Source organism: Bombina bombina, chromosome 4 (genome assembly GCF_027579735.1).
Source record: "Bombina bombina isolate aBomBom1 chromosome 4, aBomBom1.pri, whole genome shotgun sequence".
In the NCBI taxonomy this organism is placed as follows: Eukaryota; Metazoa; Chordata; class Amphibia; order Anura; family Bombinatoridae; genus Bombina; species Bombina bombina.
The window spans coordinates 659857198-659878811 of NC_069502.1; the positions used below are offsets into that span (position 1 = coordinate 659857198).

At 35.1% G+C, this 21614-nt stretch overlaps 1 protein-coding gene across 50 annotated transcripts in view; it reads left to right on the forward strand.

The window, feature by feature from the left end:
- The window catches only part of TRDN (triadin), a 950114-nt gene that overhangs the window by 915886 nt on the left and 12614 nt on the right, over positions 1-21614 (forward strand). For all 50 annotated transcript variants that reach the window (XM_053710723.1, XM_053710722.1, XM_053710726.1 and 47 more), the window contains 2 exons: positions 3253-3300; positions 4276-4326. In XM_053710723.1, coding sequence (XP_053566698.1) covers positions 3253-3300; positions 4276-4326 — 99 coding nt within the window. The remainder of the gene's footprint in view (positions 1-3252; positions 3301-4275; positions 4327-21614) is intronic.

Sequence of the window (21614 nt, forward strand, 5' to 3'; positions counted from 1 at the left end):
CAGCGCTAAAACTTGTAGGTCTGTGTATAGTATTAATCAATACCTGCCTAAAGTACTTATACAAATTCGAGGGACAAATGTCCCAATAGATAGGTAATATAAATGTTTCTGATCGTGATACGTGAGAATGATACCGTGTACCCTTAACACTGTTAGAAATGCTAATAGAAAAGAGAAAATCAATATAGCGCAGCGCAAAGATAGAGTCTTTTTTACATATTTTGTTAAATCTTGAAAGTCCAAATGATGAATAAGCAATGCAAATGGTAAGTGGTTTTCTTCAGGACCAGTAGTGTTCGGTAGGGCCCAAGCAGTATATCTATTTTTATATATATATATATATATATAAAAATAAACATATTTATTGTTAGAAATGTATATGTATGTATCTCTATGTTAAAACCCTTTGCCTGTTTTTTTTTCTAACCCCTGAGACCTCATATCTTTAAGCCTTTATAACTTTTTTGTGCAATTTTTTAAATAATTTTTATTAGATGGTGTTATTATGAGTGTAAGTGTACGTTGTAATGTATTTTTTATGTATTTTATGCAACTTTTTTGTTTCGCAAAACAGTTAACCACAGCTCTGAGGACACGGTAATCATGCTAGCGTAAATCGTGATTGCACTCAATCAATCCTGTTTACTTTCAACTTGTAATACAAGCGTAAAACCCGACGCATGCAAACAGGCGCTATAAACCACATATTGTTTGTGCGTAACTGTTAATGCACCACTCAGAATCTAGCCCAATATGTTTTATTATTGATAACACAAAAGGTTATTAAGAACCTAAATATTAATGTTTGCTCAGAATTCCCAACAAGCTATGGTTTCTTCAACTTTTTCTCTTGATCACAGGATAATTTGTACATCATCCTGTATGTTTGCTCCTTCTAAAACTATGAAACATATTTGTACAGTGTATACTTTTTTTTTTGCCTCACAATCACATTATACACACAGCTTAGTAATTATCTATTTCACTGAATGTATTTATGTTTTCTTCAAAAAATAAACTAATTAACACAAAAGGCAAAATGCATCATGATTGCAGGCGGACAGGGTCACAAGTAGAGAACCTGTACGCTTGCAATCACTATTAGCGATCCTGCATCGCATGGGAAACTATAATATTGCACAATAATTTTCTTGTGAAAAGCCGCCCCTAGCTCTTGCGCAACCCTTTGCGCGATAGCAGATCTTGTCAATCATCCCTGAACAGACAAATGTAGCTTAAAGGGACATAATACTCATATGCTAAATCACTTGAAACTGATGCAGTATAACTGTAAAAAGCTGACAGGAAAATATCACCTGAGCATCTCTATGTAAAAAAGGAAGATATTTTACCTCACAATCTCCTCAGCTCAGCAGAGTAAGTTCTGTGTAAAAACTTATACTCAGCTACACAGCTGCAGGTAAAAGAAAATAAAAAAAATGAAGAAATGATCAGCATAAACAGTGCTGAGGTCATGACCTCTATTACTGTGATCTCATGAGATTTGACTTAACTCTCATGAGATTTCATTGTAAACTTCCTTAAAGGGATACTGAACCCAAACATTTTCTTCCATGATTCAGATAGAGCATACAATTTTAAGCAACTTTCTAATTTACTTCTATTGTTAATTTTTCTTCATTCTCTTCCTATCTTTATTTGAAAAAGAAGGCATTTAAGCTAAGGAGCCAGCAAATTTTTGTTTCAGAACCATGGACAGTACTTGTTTATTGGTGCTGTCCAATTTCCACGGTTGTTCGCCAAAAATGGTCTGGCATCTAAGCTTACATTCTTGCTTTTCAAATAAACATACCAAGAGAATGAAGAAAATTTGATAATAGGAGTAAATTAGAAAGTTGCTTACAATTGCATGCTCTACTTGAATCACAAAAGAAAAAAAAATGGGTTCAGTGTCCCTTTAAGCTGAATAGAGAAATAAGATTATAGTGCACGTAAGCTCGCTCCTTCCGCTGTCCCAGGACAGACATACTGATTTGTTGCTTAGAAGTCCTTTACAATGGGATGTGGCTACTGAAAAACTTTTGAGGTAAAATATCTTTCTTTTTTACATAGAGATGTTCAGGTGATATTTTCTAGTCAGCTTTTTACAGCTATACTGCATCACTTTCAAGCGTTTAAACATTTGGGTATTATGGCCCTTTAAGTGATCTCGCCACTTCTGAGGTGGCAGAAAGACAAAAGAAGCAACTTCTGAATTTAAACTGCAAAGCCTCAAAACCTGTGAGTGCAGCTTAAAAGAAAATCTACCCAAAATATTTATTTTTAATTCTAAAGTTTAATTTCAGAAACACAGGAAACACACACAAGTGAGGTTTTTTAATAGGGACTTTATTTTTAGGAATTCTGCATTGGCCCTTACAGACCTGGTGATGAGAGAGCTTGTTTGTAAAACGAGTTTTAAGCAATGTGGGCCCATGTCCCTATAACAATTGTTTACGTTTCATCAAATGTGAAGTTCAATATTTAAAGGGAAAAGATTAAACATAATTTTTCCAAAATATAAATAGATGTTCTTCACTACATAAAATATTGGGGTCAATCATTCAGATTTATCAACTGATTTATCTTCAAAAGTCCTCATAGACTTTTATGATGTTTTCCAATGGATTATGACAATGCCATTATTTGTCAATTGACACATTTTTAACATTTGTTATTAAAGTGCCATAATAGTAGAAAAATGTCATGCTCTAATTCATTAGAACATGTAATTTTAAGGCTATTGACCCTACACTGCTGTCTGCTTAACCCCTGCTAAGGGATTAAACACACAGTAAAAGTACCGCTCAGGCCCTAGAGAACACTACTGGTCCTGAGCGGAAACCACTGCTCATCCAATCATATATGCATCTGCGTCATGTGACTAGCACTTGTGAATGGATCAGAAGCAACTTCTGTTTGGGATCAGCAGTACTCTACAGGTCCAGAACGGTACTTCTACTGAGGGGTTAAACACACAGTAGTGTAGGGTCAATAGCATTAAAATTACATTCTCTAAGAATTAGAGCATGCATTTTCTTGACTATTATGGCCATTTAATTTCTGTTTTAAATATGGTTTATTTGTAAAACTCATTTCCTCAAAAAGTACCCCAAAAAATAAATAAAAAATGAATCAATAGCGTTTGCATGTATTTTGCACATTAGTCATTTCCAACCTACTTTTGTGATACTTCTGTGTTGCATATCACTGAAATGGTTCAATTGTTTTTGTCATTAAATGTTTGAGCAGCTCCAAAAGTGGCTGAGAAAAAACATGAAAAAGAAGGGAAAGCCAAAGGTAAAGTAACATTTCATTCTTGATATAAATCTATTGGAGTTTTTTTGAATGGCCGACTAAAAGTATCAATACATTATTACTATATTTTGCTGTCTCATGAAATGGAAGCAATAAATATTATTGATGAATTTTCTAGCAGTTTGTCAGTTTGTTAGATTTATACAATGAAATCATAAAAACTTACATTACAACACTTTACATGGTGTTTGGTAATGCTTGAGAACATGCTTAGTACAGATTAGGTACGCTCTTCCAAAATATTATTAAAGGGACATTAAACCCTTTGAGATTGTAATCTAAAATGATAAATTGTATTTATAAAAAAACTCTGTAATATACTTTCATTATTACCCTGTAATTCCATTCTGAAATTGTGAGCTTTTCAGTTCCTGTTAGAAATGGAAGTGCAGAACACTGTTATATTCCACACAGCCATTGGCTGCACACTCTAGTGATCTATTTATAACTGTCTCTAATTGGCTACAGCAGAGAATGTAACCTAAGTTACAACATGGCAGCTCCCATTGTTTTATAGACACTAAAACTTTACATTTATTTTGTCAATATGTAATATACCTTCTTGTTTTTAAAGAAAAATCTAATTCAGTATTTTTTCATATATTACCTTAATATCCCATCATACAAACTGGGTAAGAACTTATGCCAGCCAGGTCAGTGTATCACTATGGAGATTACCTTTGACTGATCATATAGACATCTAAAGTAAAATTACTGAATTTGAAGCAGTATATTTATTGTAAAATGTTGGTGGGCTCTCAAATATCTGAAATATTGGACTATTCGTAATGCACCTAGTAATTTCTAGTAATTAAAATTAACTAGGAAATCGTTGTAGCTTCTTAATAACAAATATGTAATATTTGAGAATCAAACTGTAGTATGCATCTTGTCACTGCATTTATTTTTGTTTAGTCTATAAAGGTTCTTTTTACCTTCTGCCATTTTATTTTACAGCAGTGTCAGAAGTGGTAAAGAAGAAACATATAAAAGAACAGAAGCCCAAAGGTAAAATTATGTAACACAATAATTTATTAGTGGGTAAAAATAAAAATATGAGATTTAGGGCTAAATTACAAGTGGAGCGCTAATTTATTGCGGGCTCGTAAATGGGCAAATTCACCCGTTTATGGGCACGCGATAAATAACCATACAAGTGGCTGGTTATTGTTACTGCAAGCTTACTGGTTAATTTTCAAAATATCCCCCAATTGCCCCCAAAATAAATTATATTGTGGCTTTTTATTGAAAAAACACTGAGCATTTTTTTTTTATACAAACAAACTGAATGAAGCAGTTTTTAGGGGTTAAATTTGGTGGGTGTGGGGTGTTATTAATAACAAAATGGCACTGAAAAGTCCTTTTACATTGCGTTCTATGGGGAACTGTGTGTTCCCTATAAATAAATATGTATATGCTTATATACATATATATTTATCTGCTAATATGTATATACACATACGAACACATAAATATATATATATATATATATTTATTTCTACACATATAAATTTAAATCTGCTGCCCATCGCTGCGTGACTTACCCCCTTCACTGCGCTAGGTTCTCATGCCGTGTCTGATGACATAAGAATGAGGCTTCCATTGGAGCCTATGGAAGCACGCTCTTGTGAGTGGTAAGCTTCCTGCAATGCGAACGTGAGGTCATGTTAACATAGCATCTAACTTGTAATATTCTCGTATAATGTTACATCATTGCATGGATAAAGGAGCTTAGTAAAATATTTTAGGCTTTCATCTTTCTTTAAAGCCTCTGTTTTTATACCTAAACCTGTAAGCAACATTTATCCAAATCTGGTCAGTTTAAGAAGTACTAAATTAATGTTAATATCCAGCAGACTAGCACAATAATTTATCAAAGTTATATCATCATTATAAATCTCTCTGATATATGTCAGGTTTGACAGCTTTTACACGCATGGTTAAGTCCTCTGCACTTGTATTCTGATTACTGCCTAGCATAGTGTGAAATATCTATTTACAGTTGACCTAATCTAAAAAAAGAATGGGTATTTGATATTGTACAATTCGTAATGTAAACTATTGTATTATCATACTAATGACCAAGTTGTCTACTCTTTATTAAAGGGACAGTCTACATCAGAATATTTATTGTTTTAAAAGATAGATAATCCCTTTTATTACCCATTCCCTAGTTTTGCATAACCAACACAGTTATATTAATACACTCTTTACCTCTGTGATTATCTTGTATCTAAGCTTCTGCAAACTGCCCCTTATTTCAGTTCTTTTGACAGACTTGCATTTTAACCAATCAGTGCTGGCTCCTAGGAACTCCACATGTGTGAGCACAGTGTTATCTGTATGAGACACATGAACTAATACCCTCTAGTGGTAAAAAAATGTCAAAATATCCTGAGATGAGAGGCGGCCTTCAAGGGCATAGAAATTAGCATATGACCTCCTAGGTTTAGCTTTCAACTAAGAATACCAAAAGAACAAAACAAAATTGGTGATAGATGTAAATTTGAAAATTGTTTAAAATGACATGCCCTATCTGAATAATGAAAGTTTGTTTTGTACTAGACTGTCCCTTTAAAGTATATTGAAAGCAATAAGACATTCCTGTCAATAATGGTTGTACCTAATTATATTAGTTTCTGGTCATGAGAGAAGAGATAGCTTGTGATGAGTAGAATCCAAGTGTGACCGAATTTAGCAAATGGAAAAAGTTTTCACAAATCAGAAATGTTTTTCATTGAGATAGGTGTTGGTCAAAGAATATGCTGAGTTTTGGATCTTTTCATAAATAAATGTAGATTGTTGCTTTTTTTTATTCTGGCTTCCTTTCTGCTAACTGACAGATAACATGAATACATTTGGTCTTATCTGCCATCAGCATCTATGTTTCTAGTATTATCTTTTTGTGAGACTCATTTAAATAATATATGGGGGAATTCTTCTAATCATAATGGTTACTAGATGTAGATCAAAATAATTTATTTTAAATTGTGTGTTCTAAAAATACAAACTCTGTGAACCAAATCATATTATTTTTTAATTATGATTAAATATACATCAAATGCCATAAAGGTACTTTGTAGGAAAAAATGTTATACAAACAGTAGAAAAAAAGAAACAATTAAACACGTTGATATTTTTAATATAAGTAAATATAAAGGGCCAGATTACAAGTGGAGTGCTAAATATCGCTTTCAAAAAAGCGATATTAGTGCTCGACTTTGTAATACCAGCTTCCATAGGCTCAAATGAGAGCCTTGTTCTGATAAATGCAGAGGCGGCTTCAGAGCCACCCACAAAGGGTAAGTTATGCAGAGATGGGCAGCAAATATGTGCTTATATACATAAATATATTTATAACAACACAAACAGAGGGGGGGGGGTGCACTCTGATAGCCAGTGAACATATATGTAATTAGAACCAAAAAATAGGTGCAAGCAGTCACTAGTAATATTTATACAGGTAAAAAAGAGATTTACATCCACAAAGCTAGTGAATGCCAAAGCATGACAAGGCTGCACTCAGGTTCAAAAAAGTAAATCATGTTTATGTTACCCCTTGACAAACCAAAAACACCAAAATTAAAAATATCTGCAAAGCACATGTAAATACAAATCCAGGCCTGGAACAAGTTAATAGTACAAGGAAATAACATAAAAGTTTAGCAAGTACAGGAGCACCTAAGTGTATAAAAGACGCTCTAAGGGGCATATTTATCAATGTGCGAGCGGACATGATACGAAGTAGCACCGACAGCAAGCACTGCATTTATCATTGCAGCAGCAGTTCTTGTGAACTGCTGGTGCAATGCCGCCCCCTAGCAAGGGGTGTCAATCAGCCTTATCATATTAGATTGGGTTGATTTCTGCCCGTGGCCTCAGAGCAGGCGGACAAGTTATGGAGCAGCGGTCTTTAGACCTCTGCTTCATAACTTTTGTTTCCGGCGAGCCTGAAGGCTCGCTGGAAACAAGGGGCATCACGCACCATACGGTGATATGATAAATATGCCCCTATACCTAAACTCAAATTGATTGAATCACAACAATTTGTATGCTAACCAAACAGTGTATTGGAGCACATAACGCTATTATGACGTTACAAAGTTGCAAAGTTGCTTGAACTGTAACAAAGTTGCCAAAAGGAAACTGAAGCACACGGTGTATCAACACGCTGCACAAACCAGAACATCAAAAGGCAAATTTATGTAGCAAATTTTTAGCTTATAATCCTGTGTCCAGATAGCACATCCCTTTAAAAGTAACTTCACGGTTACCAGCTTAAGGTTAAACTGTTCCATTGCATGTATTCTGTGTCATGTGATTACTCCCATACAGATACGTAGCCACGTTCACCATTTGCCGCAACTTTGAAGTCGGGATAAATCTAGAAAGCAAACTTGAACAGCCTGGAAAGGATTTACTGGTTACATATCACCAAACATTACGCCCCTCCCCTTCCTGGGGCTGGCACTGGGGCTTCGTCAGATGCTGATTTGGTGTTGGAGATTGGCTTTTTAAAGTAGCTCAGATTAACTCCTCCTCTTTCTTTCTCAACTCCCCTGGAAACAGGGATACCAATATCTTAGTTACATGACTAAGTATTTACATGTTCACCATAGGAGAAAGTCACTCCTAAACAAATCCCATGCAGCATATTTACAGGAACATACATAGTAATATAATATAATACAAAGTATTTACATGTTCATCATAAATAAAACAATATAGTACCGTCATGGCCCAAAACCCTAATATTTACAATAATATCCAATATCACGGGTATGTAGAACAGGGCTTTCTGAAAAGAAGTGCAGGTAAATAAATATTGTAACCATTTAAAGAGACATACACATTTTAAATGCCTGATTTTAAAATTCCTTTAGATTTAAACTGGAGAAGCCTAGGTGTATCCCAGGTAATTTCAAAATAGCCAGAAGACATAGCTTGTGGCACTAAATTATAGAAAGCAGGAATATTCAATATTTTCATTAAGTCCCATTGGTTCAGCTGTCTGTAATTTATAAATCCAACGAGACTCATGTTGTAACAATAATTTGTCAACATCCGCGCCCCTTCTATGTTGTTTAATATGCTCTATCCCAGTTATCTTTAAGATAGTAAAATCTGAATAATGGCATGTTTCAAAGTGTCTCACTACAGGGCTGTCCTGCACTTTTCCTTTTATGTCATCTCTGTGTTCTCTCACCCTGTCCTTCAAGTCCCTCTTTGTTTTACCTACATAATATTTTGGATACGAGCAATGCAACAAAAAATTACTCCTGTAGTTGTACAGATGATCCATTCTCTTATTTCATATTGCTTGCTTGTGCTTGTCCCAAATCTATTTGTTTTCAGTATGAATCTGCAGTACACACAATGGCCACAAGGACTACAGCCTATCTACCTCTGCCTCTCCCCCAGCCACATATAAGGTACAGCTTCCCTAGTGAATTCACTGTGCACAAGTCTGTCGTTGAGGCTAAGGGCCCTACGTGCAGTCATAAGTGGATAATCCCTATGTACTCTTTTAAATTGGCATCTACTGTTAGAATGTGCCAATATTTTTTTAAGAATATCTCTGATATGATTCCAGTGTGAATGTTATCTTCTAATGAGACACGCATTGTCATTGCTCTTACACTGCTTCTTTTCTTATAACAAGTAACGTCTAAGGCCTTTCCTGGCCTTAGTACATGCCCTTTTAACACTGCGTTTATAATATCCTCTTTCTAGGAATCTATGTGACATTTCAGTGGCCTGTGTTTCAAAATCAGATTCACTAAAACAGTTCCTCTTCAAAAGGAGGAATTGGCCTACTGGAATCCCTGTTTTATCAGGGTGATGACTGTCTGCATGTTGCAGGCTATTTGTAGCTGTTGGTTTCCTATGCACTTTAGATTTTATGGCTGTCCCTTCTTTCCAAATCTCCAAATCAAGGAAATTAGCTTCACAATCAGTCACAGTACTCGTCAGAAAGATGTTGTAGCCATTATCCTTGTTGAGGGTATCTATGAATGACAGTAGTGATTCCTTACTATCATTCCACAACAACAGCACGTCATCCACATAACGGATCCAGAGTGCCACATGCGCCTCCACCAGGGTATCAAGACTAGAGAACACTGGTGGGGGTGCAAGTGGCACCCATCGCCATTCCCTGTAGCTGTTTATAGTATCTGCCATCAAACATAAAGATGTTATTTGTAAGCACTAATTCCAACATGGAAATTACCAAGTTTGTATAGGCTTGAAAATCAGGCTCCCTCTGCTCTAGATAATACATTGCAGCTCTTAGGCAAACACTATGTGGGATTGAAGAGTACAATGAGTCTACATCCAAGATGACCAAAAGGGTATTCACATTGACCTCCGGCCCATCTAACTTCCTCAAAACATCTGATGTATCTTGGACATAGGAGGGTAGGGAGCTCAGGAAAGGTCTCATAAAGAAATCAACGTATCTACTGTCTCCCTCCATTGGGCCTCCTATGCCCGAGATAATGTCTGAGAACCTCATCCACATAGTGTGACTCATCCATAATGACAAGGTTACCACCTTTGTCAGATGACTTAAAAATCAAGCCTTTTTAAATAAGGAGTTCTATAAGAGCCTTTCGTTTACCTTGACTTAGGTTATCATTTACTACACCATCAATATGGAGCTTGCCTATCTCATTTTCAACACATCAAACAAAGGTTTGAACACCTAATGATGATGAGAGATGGGGCATATATTTTGATGGCAGCTTAAATTTAGAAACCTTTGGGTGAGTACTCACCACAGGGGCAGCATCCTGTTCTTCTAAAAGGTCTACAACATTTTCAACTGCTTTTCTGTCCTCTATTTTTTACCTCTATTCATTATCTTTTTCAAGACTAATTTTCGACCAAATAGATTAAGGTATTTAACAAATTAAAATTTATAAAGCTCTGCTGATGGACAGAAGGATACACCTTTACTGAGAAGACTAATATGAATCAGGGAAAGGGGAAAAGAGGATAGATTGATCACCTTGGGGCCTTCCAAGATTACCTCAGGTTGGTCACCAAAACACAGACCTATACTCTCTGGTTACGTGTTATCGGTTTTATTCCTCTGTTCCCTCTGTACCTCCCACCAGCTCTCCTCCTGTTTAAAGCAGGTCTTTAAGAGTTGTTTAAGAGTGTTTAAGAGTTTAGCAAGTATAAGAGCACATAAGTGTATAAAACACGCTCTATACCTAAACTCAAATTGATTGAATCACAACAATTTGTATGCTAACCAAACAGTGTATTGGAGCACATAATGCTATTATGGCGTTACAAAGTTGCAAAGTTCCTTGAATTGTAACAAAGTTGCCAAAAGGAAAGTGAAGCACATGGTATATCAACACGCTCCACAAACCGAACATCAAAAGGAAAACTTATGTAACAAATTTGTAGCTTATAATCCGGTGTCCAGATAGCACATCCCTTTAAAAGTACCTTCACGGCTACCAGTTTAGGGTTAAACTGTTCCGTTGCAAGTATTCTGTGTCATGCGGTTACACCCATACAGATACGGAGCCTCGCTCACCATTTGCAGCAACTTAGAAGTCGGTATAAATCTGGTAAGCAAACTTGAACAGCCTGGAAAGGATTTACCGGTTACAGATCACCAAACATTATGTGTTTCGCCCCTCCCCTTCCTAGGGCTGGCACTGGGGCTTCGTCAGATGCTGAATTGGTGTTGGAGATTAGCTTTTTAAAGTAGCTCAGATTAACTCCTCCTCTTTCTTTCTCAACTCCCCTGGAAACAGGGATACCGGTATCTTAGTTACATGACTAAGTATTTACATGTTCACCATAAATAAAACAATATAGTATCGTCATGGCCAAAATCCTAATATTTACATTAATATCCAATATCAAAGTACAACTAGAGGAGTACATTTTTTGTTGCATTTCTCGTGCCCAAAATATTATGTAGGTAAAACAAAGAGGGACTTGAAGGACTATGTGAGAGAACACATAGATGACATAAAAGGAAAAGTGCAGGACATCAGATGTTTTGAGGAAGTTAGATGGGCCGGAGGTCAATGTGAATACCCTTTTGGTCACCTTGGATGTAGACTCATTGTACTCTTCAATCCCACATAGTGTTTGCCTAAGAGCTGCAATGTATTATCTAGAGCAGAGGGAGCCTGATTTTCAAGCCTATACAAACTTGGTAATTTCCATGTTGGAATTAGTGCTTACAAATAACATCTTTATGTTTGATGGCAGGTACTATAAACAGCTACAGGGAACGGCGATGGGTGCCACTTGCACCCCCACCAGTGTTCTCTAGTCTTAATACCCTGGTGGAGGCGCATGTGGCACTCTGGATCCGTTATGTGGATGACGTGCTGTTGTTGTGGAATGATAGTAAGGAATCACTACTGTCATTCATAGATATCCTCAACAAGGATAATGGCTACAACATCTTTCTGACGAGTACTGTGACTGATTGTGAAGCTAATTTCCTTGATTTGGAGATTTGGAAAGAAGGGACAGCCATAAAATCTAAAGTGCATAGGAAACCAACAGCTACAAATAGCCTGCAACATGCAGACAGTCATCACCCTGATAAAACAGGGATTCCGGTAGGTCAATTCCTCCTTTTGAAGAGGAACTGTTTTAGTGAATCTGATTTTGAAACACAGGTCACTGAAATGTCACATAGATTCCTAGAAAGAGGATATTATAAACGCAGTGTTAAAAGGGCATGTACTAAGGCCAGGAAAGGCCTTAGACGTTACTTGTTATAAGAAAAGAAGCAGTGTAAGAGCAATGACAATGCGTGTCTCATTAGAAGATATAATTCACACTGGAATCATATCAGAGATATTCTTAAAAAAATATTGGCACATTCTAACAGTAGATGCCAATTTAAAAGAGTACATAGGGATTATCCACTTATGACTGCACGTAGGGCCCTTAGCCTCAACGACAGACTTGTGCACAGTGAATTCACTAGGGAAGCTGTACCTTATATGTGGCTGGGGGAGAGGCAGAGGTAGATAGGCTGTAGTCCTTGTGGCCATTGTGTGTACTGCAGATTCATACTGAAAACAAATAGATTTGGGACGAGCACAAGCAAGCAATATGAAATAAGAGAATGGATCATCTGTACAACTACAGGAGTAATTTGTTTGTTGCATTGCTCGTATCCAAAATATTATGTAGGTAAAACAAAGAGGGACTCGAAGGACAGGGTGAGAGAACACAGAGATGACATAAAAGGAAAAGTGCAGGACAGCCCTGTAGTGAGACACTTTGAAACATGCCATTATTCAGATTTTACTATCTTAAAGATAACTGGGATAGAGCATATTAAACAACATAGAAGGGGCGCGGATGTTGACAACTTATTGTTACAACATGAGCCTCGTTGGATTTATAAGATACAGACAGCTGTACCAATGGGACTTAATGAAAATATTGAATATTCCTTCTTTCTATAATTTAGTGCTACAAGCTATGTCTTCTGGCTATTTTTAAATGACCTGGGATACACCTAGGTTTCTCCAGTTTAGTTGGAAAGGAATTTTAAAATCATGCATTTAAAATGAGTATGTCTCTTTAAATGGTTACAATATTTCTTTACCTGCTTTTCAGAAAGCCCTGTTCTACATACCTGTGCAATTGGATATTAATGTAAATATTAGGGTTTGGGGCCATGATGATACTATATTGTTTTATTTATGGTGAACATGTAAATATTTTTTATTATATTATATTACTATGTATGTTCCTGTAAATATGCTGCATGGAATTTGTTTAGGAGTGACTTTCTCCTAAGTCATGTAAGGTATCCTTGTTTCCAGGGGAGTTTAGAAAGAAAGAGGAGGAGTTAATCTGAGCTATTTTAAAAAGCCGATCTCCAACACCAATTTAGCATCTGACGAAGCCCCAGTGCCAGCCCTAGGAAGGGGAAAGACAAAATGCGTAATGTTTGGTGATCTGTAACCGGTAAATCCTTTCCAGGCTGTTCAAGGTTGCTTACCAGATTTATCCCGACTTCCAAGTTGCTGCAAATGGTGAGCGAGGCTCGGTATCTATATGAGAGTAACAGTTTAACCTTAAACTAGTAGCCGTGAAGGTACTTTTAAAGGGATGTTCTATCTGGACACCAGATTATAAGCTATATATTTGTGACATAAATTTGCCTTTTGATGTTCTGGTTTGTGGAGCGTGTTGATACACTGTGTGCTTCAGTTTCCTTTTGGCAACTTTGTTACAGTTTAAGGAACTTTGTAACGCCATAATAGCGTTATGTGCTCCAATACACTGTTTGGTTAGCATACAAATTGTTGTGATTCAATCAATTTGAGTTTAGGTATAGAGTGGGTTTTATACACGTATATGCTCCTGTACTTGCTAAACTCTTATGTTATTTCCTTTTACTATTAACTTGTTCCAGGCCTGAATTTGTATTTACATGTGCTTTTAATTTGGGTGTTTTTGGTTTGGCAAGGGGTAAAATAAACATGATTTACTTTTTTGAACCTGAGTGCAGCCTTGTCATGATTTGACATCCACTTACTTTGTGGATGTAACTATCTTTTTAAGTCATGTACACATATGTATATATATATATATATATATATATATATATATATATATATATATATATATATATATATATATATATATACATATATATATATATATATATATATATATATATATATATATATATATATATATATATATATATGTGTGTGTGTTAATATGTGTATACACAGTTTCAATAGACTGCAATGTAAAGGCACTTTTCAGTGCCATTTGTTTTTCTAACACCCCACTACTGTCAACTTTAGACCCCAAAAACTGCTTAGTGCTGTTGTATTTTTATTAAAAAAAGATAATTAAAAAAAAAACTACAATGCCCTTGATTTGAAGGACATTTGGGGCACTTTTATATAATTAACCATAGATCCGATCTCAGGTTAATTTTCTGAGTGCTAATTGCTACCGCAAGCTCGTGTTAGCAATAACCAGCCACTTGTAATGGCTGTTTAATTATCACGCGCTCGCAAACAGGCAAATTTGGCCATTTGCGGGCGCTCAATAAGTTAGGGATTCACTTGTAATCTATCCCAAAATAAATAAATAAAATAAAAGCTGTTAATTTTAAGTTTAAACTGGCATACGTGTATCAGCTATTAACATCCTATTGATTACTACATATGCTCAATTATAATTAGCAGAAAGTACAGAACAACCATTAACTGTCAGTACCTATTAACCAAAAATCATTAGTAGTAGGTACCTATGAACCAATGAGCATTGCACAACTGCTACAGCTATAATAGCTTAATTTAAGTTTTAGCTTTTACTTTTTTCATGCAAAAGAAAATGTTTAGATTCATATTTTAAATGGTTAATAATATACTTTAAAGGGACATTAAACACTCAATACATGCTAGATAGAATGATGCATTCAAAGAAAAGATTAGTCCATTACTAACATGTAGATGTATTTTTTAAAGTTTCATTAGTTGTTTAAAAAGTGACAAAATAAGTGTAAAGTTTTAGTGTCTATAAAACACTGGGTGCTGCCATGTTGTAACTTGTGTTACCTTCTCTGCTGTGGCCAATTAGGGTCAGTTATAAATAGGTCACTAGAGTGTGCAGCCAATGGTTGTGCTGGATTTAACAGTGTTCTGCACTTCCATTTCAAACAGGAACTGAAAAGCTCACAATTTCAGAATGGAATTACAGGCAAAGAGGACAAAATAAATAATGAAAGTATATTGCAGAGTTGTTTTATTATATACAATTTATCATTTTATATTACCATCTCAAAGTGTTTAATGTCCCTTTAAATGCAGTGGCCCTTTATACTTGGGTTTTTGTAAAGAATAGAAATGTGGAAACGTAAATATTCATAAACACAGCATCACACAACTTTTGGTGTAGTAATCTGTAAGTACCCTGTATAACATTTATTGTATTTTGTTTAGCAGCACCATCAGTAAAGGAGCTTCACCATTATGGCAATGTGACATCAGGTAATCCCTGCTTACTCATAGCTTTCATTATAAAAAAGATCAGGCAGATACTGCTTATATGATTTATTTTCATACAATTAGTGCTTAACTCAAGTATAATGGGGGATCTAAAAGGGACATTGTACTCACCAATTAACGAGCAGTGCTTACATCTTAAAGGGATATAAAATTGCAAAAAAAGTAAATGATCTAATAGAACGTTTTATTTCTGCACTATTGTTTGCCTATAAATCTAGGCCAATTACAATCCCTTAGAAAAAAACGTTTTAAGTCATTTATCTACAAAAATCCACATAGACTTTTATTGGTGATTTTCTGTACTAAGTAATGATGTAAGTTTTTCTTAAAGTTTGTAATCAACCACTATGTGTTTAACCTCTGCAAAAGGGTTACACATAGTAGTTAAACGGACATGAAACCCAAATTTTTTTCTTTCAACAACTTTCCAATTTTTTTACAGTTATTAAATGAACAGTAAACACCTTGTGATATATATATATATATATATATATATATATATATATATATATATATATATATATACTGTATATATATAAATATAATGCTTAGTTATGAGGCATTATACTTTCATATTTTTTTGGCCCCTTATCATCTAATATGGCACTGAAAAATTACATATCAATGCTAACCCTGCTACATATCTTTTCCCCAAATGGCTTTAGCAGATATCAACTGCATAAGTGCAATATATACTAACTAATTACTTTGGCAAGTGTTGTTTTCTCCAGAATCAAGCCTGGAGTTTAGCTAATGAAAAACAATTGCAGCAAACAAGATGCTAATGTGTATTAACACATGTATTATTATGCTATTCTATAGCAATACAGCAGAAATATTTCTTGTAATTACAAGGCTTTTACTGTCCCTTGTAATGTAATAATCCATTATAGATTAAAACTTTATGAAAAATGTAATGTTTTATTATGTTCCAAAGGGTTTAGAGCACTGGTTTTCAAACCAATCCTCATGCTTTCCCAACAGGCCAGGTTTTCAGAATTACCTTGGATGAGAGCAGGTAAAATAACTACTTTTACTAAACAGCTGATTGTTTCATCTGTGCTCCATTTCAGATATCCTCCAAATGTGACCTGTTAGGTAGGTCTGAGGACAGGTTTGAAAACCAGTGGTTTAGAGGAAATGACTACACACAATATTTATATTTACTTATTAGTATTATTTCAGAAATTTCACAATTGTTTGATAATGTACATGCTGCAAGTAGTCCAGTTTGTAAGTAATATAAAATTATAAATATATAAGAAAAATGTTTCCATATATTGGTAACACAAAACAGTCTTATTTAAAACTTTTAGGAGAGGTTGCTGTAGATATCAGATCTCTACAATAAATTATTTTACACTGTTTTTAATACTATTTTTATGAAAGCTCTGGTAGAAAATGTGATATATCCTCCAACTTAAATATCCTAACACAGTATGATGAATATGAAGGTTATCTATAACTAGTTAACCTTTAATAAAACCCACACTTGCTCTGTGTCAGTTTATATTATGTTGCAAATAAAGCTTTTCTAATTCAAATGGACATAACCACTTGTTTACATAAAACTATATTTCATAATTACAGTATCCATGGTCAGTAAAATCCTTTGTAATTACCATTGCTGTATTTCAAAGGTACCTGCACTGTTCTTTTATGCATTTTATTGCCTCTGGGAGTGGTATTCTTGCTAGACCAATTAGCAATTACTGTAACATTTAGTTAACATTTATTATAAAATCACCAGTCTCTAGACTTTTTTTTATCATTATTGGATAGCTCTAGTGGTTTTCCTGACATCTGAAGCCATCAGATAATAAAATATGTGAATGCTCATTACTGTCAATGTGAATTTTTACAAAGCTCCCCATTATTTCCTTTCACGTACAACACCTGCGTCTCCCTGCCAGAATAAACCACCATTTCAGCAATTTTACTACTAGCTAAATAAACCTTTATCTAACTGACAAGTGAAACACGATAAAGCTCCAGCTAGTTAACCCAAGCTATTCCCCTAGTGATTAAACAGATAAACCAATTACCACCACACAGGTTGGGGCATTGTTAGATAGTACTCTTGACCATCATAGCACCAAAAGTGGTTCCCACAAAAAAGTAGTTCCAGCAAAGGTTTCCTATTCTATTATTTTTCATAATGGTCCTTCTACCTAGAGATGCCCTCCTGCACCATGCTTCATGGCATAACAGTAATCTCCATTTAAGGGACCTCTGCAACCCAAGAGACCCCACTGAAGAGATCCCGAAACCCAATGGACATTCTTCCCTATAATTAACCCAGTAAAACATGCCTGTGACCCACACTCATCAGTATGTACCTACTATAATCCCTGTTCCACAACGTTCTATTACTATTGGTTAATTTATTAATTCCATTTCCATTTAAATGCAGATACTATAGTGTGCCTCAAAAAAGGTAGCCATTTCTTTACACGTAATTTATGCTCATCTAAAAACAATAATCTGATATTTATTGTCTTAACCTGTTTTTTTTATCCAGAAAAAACACCCAAACGTCACAAAGAACCAAGTAAGTTCTATATTTTTTATTAGCTCTAGCCTTAACCCACATGGTATCTGGACAAGTATCGTGATCACTCAGTATTATTATGGCTGATGTTTGGCTTTGGAGACTGATATAAGGATTGTGTGCTTGCAGAGCATTTCTGTTGTTACAGGTGATATTTTATAACTAAATGTTTGTACACTGTAGCCTAGAATCTCCAGCAGTGTTAAATTACAGCCGAGAGCTGGAGCTCCTGAGCTCCAGGCATCTGCCTGCATATGGAACTGGAGCGTGATCTATGCTCTGGTTCTATATGCAGCCAGATCAATGACGGTGTAGGTTATTGTCTGTAATGATCATCTGTTGGTGTGGGAGGGAATCCGGGTGGTGGGTGGGTGATACAGCAGCGGAGGGAGTGTGAGGACCCTACATAAAAATCAATAAATAGTAACAATAAAGGGAAAGGAAGGGAGAAATGGGAGCCTTACAATAACAAAAAGATGGGGTGGGGGCATCCCTAACCAAGGATTGCTGGAAGTGGGAGGTGGGGGACCACTACACTACAAGAATATATATATATATATATATATATATATATATATATATATATATATATATATATATATATATATATATATATATATATATATATATATATATATATATATATATATATATATAAGACCAACAGAAGAGGGAAGGGTGCACAAACACAAGGATCCTGGTGCAGTATGTTATGATTCCACAGAATTAAAACATGATCATAAGCCAAATGAGCACTCACTTGTACAAACCTCAGCACATGAGGAATGATGACAGCAAGCGAGCTTTTTTCACAGCCTGTTTGATCCTCCTGGTTGTGCTGCTGTAGCTGGCTGGTCCACTTATTGGAATCCTTAATATAGGAGTGGTAGAGAAAATCATAACATACTGCACCAGGATCCTTGTGTTTGTGTGCCCTTCCCTCTTCTGTTGGTCTTAGATTCTGCTGGGATTTCCCTCGTGAGTGATTCTTTTGGCTTTGGGGATTAGGCTGCAAGACACTTTGGATCTGTTCCTCCCACATATCAACTAAAGACTGACTGGGTACCACGTAGGAGGACTGTATATCTACAGAGACTGGTGTTCTCTCATAATCCCTTAGGGATTACTTAGTCACTAGCGCTAATACTACCTCTGTGTGTTCAATATATATATATATATATATGTATAAAACTAGTTTATAGGTAGATGGCAGTACTAGTTAGAGGGGGAGGGTTAGAGAGCTGTTTGGGAGGGATCATGGTGGTTGGAGTGTAAGGGAGATCCTACACTGCAAAAAATATTTAAAAAAATGTAAAAATATTGAGAAAATTTTTTTTTTGCCTTAACGCTTCATACTGGCAGACTATCCAGTGTGGGGTGAGGAAGGGAAGAGAGCTATATGGGAGGGATCAGGGAGGTATCCGGAGGTTTGAGGTGTCAGGTTGGAAGGTAATCTCTACACTAAAGCTAAAATTAACCTTACAAGCTACCTGATTAACCCAATTCACTGGCAGAAATAATAGAAGTTTGGTGCGCAGCTGCAATTAGCGGCCTTCTAATTACCAAAAAGCAATAGCAAAGCCATATATGTCTGCTATTTCTGAACAAAGGGGATCCCAGAGAAGCTTTTACAATCTTTTATGTCATAATTGCACAAGCCGTATGTAAATAATTTCAGGTAGAAACCCAAAGTTTGTGAAAAAGTTAACTATATATTTTAAATGATAGCATTTGGTAGGGAAATGGTGGCCGGAAATATACCAAAATGGGCCTAGCTCAATACCTTGGGTTGTCTACATGAAAAAAATATATAGTTTTGACAGGTAAATAAAAATACAAGGCTCTATTTCTGTTTATATGGATTGATAGCAAAAATGCAAAAAACTCTCTTGAATTTTGGGCAAGTTCTTCTCTGAAAGGGGTTAAGAGACTTTCCAATTTACTTCCATTATTAAATTGTGTACAGTATTTTTATAAGCAAACTTTCTGAGGTACCAGCTCTAACTAAGCATGTGCAAGAGTTCACAGTGTATATGTATATCATGTCTTATTGGCTACTGGCTTTCACATGATACTGGGCCAGCAAATTGAAGTCAATTTTCAAATTTGTCAGATAAAGTCTACTGCTCATTTAAAATTTAGAGTAGGTGCAATTTATATTGGTTCCTTTAAATTACAGATAGGTGGTTAGGTTTATTTGAAAGGTTGCAATTAAAGATAATAGTAGTGGAGGGGATCATGTAAGCAGCACTTAGAGTTAAAATACAGTGGGGGTTTGCTGAGCAGAATTTATGGTTAGTATAGCAGGGGCTTAACATGTGGATGATCATTATTTTTTTATGATCCTCTGCTTTAAGTTTTGTCTAACTAAAAATTAGTTGTACATCTGCTTTTAATTGTTGCTTCAAAAATGGTCAGTGATTCCCATAAAAAATAGTAGCAGCCACTATTATTGGGGAGCTGATGTTATATTACTGTGGTACAATATTTAAAAGCAGGAATTTGTTTTAAAATACTATTGATAGCTACACTGAAGTGGTTTTGTTGGTATCAGTAGCAAGTTACACAGTATAAAACCCTGACTGTTTGAAATTGTTTTTAATTTGCGGATAGTTATGTAGGATATATTTTAATATTAGTGTCCATGTCAATCATATACAGTTTCAGTTTGAAATTAAAATGTGTAATAAAAACCCTGTTTATTTTAAATGAAAAAAAATATACTGTCAATCGGATCTTTTGACACAATCCCTCAGTATTGCTTTTGACTAATTTCTGTCATATTGAGCATTAAACCATCCTGTGAACTGGCTGCAATACTTTGATTATCATCTTGAATTTAAGCATCAAATAGTGTAATGGTTTTCTACTCTCCTTTAAAGTATGAATTGAAATATTAGTTAAAAATCAAAAAATCAAAAACAGCACTGATATATCTATCTTTTTATTTTTAGTTTGTTTTTTGATTCTTTCTTATATTTTTTTGTCAACATTTTGTGTTTTTTTTCCTCATTTTTTGTCGCACTTTTTTATACCACATTTTTAATACCCAATTTTTATTGCTTTTAAAGATTTGGACACATCTTTTTGAAACGTGCACAGGAACCTCACAAACTTTTTCATAGACACTACTTTTCTTCATTGGACATATTGGACACACTATTTGGAACACATATATGTGCACTATCTTTCAAATAGTGAGACTCTAACTTTTTAATAAGCGAGTGTCTACCTAAGTTGTATTCTCTACACAATTAAGGGCTTACTCCTAGGAGCATATTTAGATAGGACATAACCTTTGTCTTTGTTTTTATTTTTGGTAGGTTTTATATATGTTGTGTTTTTTAAAGTGTTAAAGGGACACTGAAACCAAATTTTTCTTTTGTGATTCAGATAGAGCATACAATTTTAAGCAACTTTCTAATTTACTCCTCATCAATTTTTCTTTGTTCTCTTGCTATCTTTATTTGAAAAAGAAGGCATCTAAGCTTTTTTATTAGTTTAGATCTCTGGACAGCACTTTTTTTATTGGTGGATTAATTTATCCACCAATCAGCAAGAACAACCCTGGTTGTTCACCAAAAATGGTCCGGCATCTAAACTTACATTCTTGCATTTTAAATAAAGATAACACGAGAAATAAGAAACTTTGATAATATGAGTAAATTAGAAAGTTGCTTAAAATGTCATCCTCTATCTGAATCGCGAAA